The 2296-nt window shown below is 33.4% G+C and overlaps 1 protein-coding gene across 2 annotated transcripts in view; it reads right to left on the minus strand.

Moving 5' to 3' along the window:
• The window catches only part of DCN (decorin), a 39436-nt gene that overhangs the window by 17024 nt on the left and 20116 nt on the right, over positions 1–2296 (minus strand). Inside the window, exon 3 of one of the 2 annotated variants that reach the window (XM_027903162.1) lies at positions 1481–1593. The exons of the other annotated variant lie outside the window; for it this stretch is intronic. Coding sequence (XP_027758963.1) covers positions 1481–1593 — 113 coding nt within the window. The remainder of the gene's footprint in view (positions 1–1480; positions 1594–2296) is intronic. 2 annotated transcript variants of the gene reach the window in all.

Raw genomic sequence — 2296 nt, forward strand, 5'->3', positions numbered from 1 at the left:
AGAAAGAAAGAAAGAAAGAAAGAAAGAAAGAAAGAAAGAAAGAAAGAAAAGAAAGAAAGAAAGAAAAAAGAAAGAAAGAGAGAAAGAAAGAGAAGAAAGAGAGAGAGAAAGAAAGAGGAGAAAGAAAGAGAAAATCCCTTAGAGTTAACATCAGTAAGATAAAATAGTTCGCAATGGCTTAACTCACAGCTTCTGTTATCTTCTTGATATTGCATTGAAACAAATATTTAAGAGGAACTTGGGAAGAAAGTAAGCAGGTAAATATTTGTAGCATTTTTTTCCCACATACAAGTGGCTGATGGCAAATTCTAGTTGGAAACATTGTTTATTTGTTTGATGGTATTGGCACCAGTAATGGACAAAAAGTGGGAGTTAGCTTCTTGTTTATGAAGCAATAGCATAGTATAGTGTAGAATAGAATAGAATAGAATAGAATAGAATAGAATAGAATAGAATAGAATAGAATAGAATAGAATAGAATAGAATAGAATAGAATAGAATAGAATAGAATAGAATAGAATAGAATAGAATAGAATAGAATAGGAGGTTGTGAAGTACCAGGAAAGCAAAGCCAAATAATCATTGTTTATAATAATAAAGGATCAAATGGAGTAATACACAGAATAAACAGTTGTTGAAGTTCTGGAAAAATAATATTTTCAGACATATTACTGAGCTAGGGTATTACTTTCAAAGGCAGAGAAGTAATAGCTTTTTTCTGATCTGTAAAGAAAGATATTTCAACAAAACTGAAGCAAGAGTATGAGGTATAAATTGTAAAACTGTGGACAGGGAGGAGGACCTCAGACAGAGTAAAAGAAATTTAGAAACAGAGGAAGGTAGTTGTCTGATGGAAACTTGGAAAAGAAGAGGTGAACCAGAAAAAATGAAGCAGTCACAGAAACCAGAAGGGAAAATATTTCAGCAAAGATCAAACCAGACAGCAGTGTTGGAAAAGACTGGCAGGTAAAGCAGGATGAGGATGGAGAATGCTGTTGGAAATACACAATTTTATTGTAGTGCAGGGGACAGAAGAGTGCTTTGGAAAAATTCTTGAGCTAAAATTAGTACAAAAAATCTGCTGACAAACATGACACATAAAAATCTCTGTGAGCTCAAAGGTGGGAGGGGAAGGAATACAGTAATAAGTGAGTGAGGTGGTGGGGTTGAGATGGAAATAACCAAGTCACTGTCCCAAAGAGACTGACAACATAAATAAATAGGTGAGAGAAGTTATGATGGAGATCAGGAGAATGAATGGAGGCAAGACAGGTATGAAGAGTTGAAAAAAGATGAAAAACTTCTGTTGTATGAAAAGAGAATTTGCAGAAGAAGAACGGGAAAGGAACTAAGAAGGCTGGGCTGGTGGAGAAAGATCACAGAGTATTTCATCAGTTTTCCTTAAAAATCACAGTGCCAGGCCAAAATCACATTTTCTCCCCATTTTTGTTGACAAATGCCAGTTCATTTATAGACTTACATGAAGATTCTTCAGATTCTTGAAATCTCCTTCTTTAATTTCAGTAATTTTGTTGTTCTGTAAGTCCAGCAGAGTTGTGTCTGGAGGAAGGTCTTTTGGTACTTTTTCCAGACCTAATGACAGTGAAAAGAACAGACAATGACTTTGAAAGAAACTTTAAATAAGGGACAGTATTTTTCTTAGTAGCATTTTCCTTTCAGTAAACACCATTTCTAGAACTCATTACCTGAAGAAGTTTATGAAGACTTATCTGAGAGTACTTCTGTCTCCAACCAGTCAAAGACAGTTTTATTTTGCTAAGTTAAACTAAATTTTTTTATTCATATTTCCATTATGCTTTTTCTGAGAATATATCTGAGTTTTAGATTGAAGCAAAGGATTTAGTTTGGAAAAATTTCATCTAACTCATTTAATTCCACTGAATTGTGTGAATAAAAATTGCTTTTGGAAACAGATATGGTATTTATTAATTTCACTGTGTGTAAGTTTTTGTGGACAAACAAGGTTTCCTGCTATTTAAGAGGTGCTAGGCTTTTTGAAAGGAGTGCAATAGTTAATTGTAATAATTTCCAGAAAAAATACTGTTTGTTTGACAGTAACTGAGTAAATTGTTGTACAGTCCACCTTAAAAAAAAAAAAAAAAGACACAGAAAATAATCCACCTCCTCCCTTTTCTTTGAACTGAAACTATGAAACTATGTCCAAGTTTTCTGGAGAACAAATCGCTTGGTTTCACTACAACTGCCAAAAGAACATCAGACAGTTTAAATTAAAGAGTCTCTTTGGGACTATTTTCTGAATAGCTGATATGTAAGT

This window comes from Empidonax traillii, unplaced genomic scaffold, assembly GCF_003031625.1.
Source record: "Empidonax traillii isolate 1590-97213 ecotype Southwest subspecies unplaced genomic scaffold, ASM303162v1 scaffold939:size232133, whole genome shotgun sequence".
NCBI classification, from domain to species: Eukaryota; Metazoa; Chordata; class Aves; order Passeriformes; family Tyrannidae; genus Empidonax; species Empidonax traillii.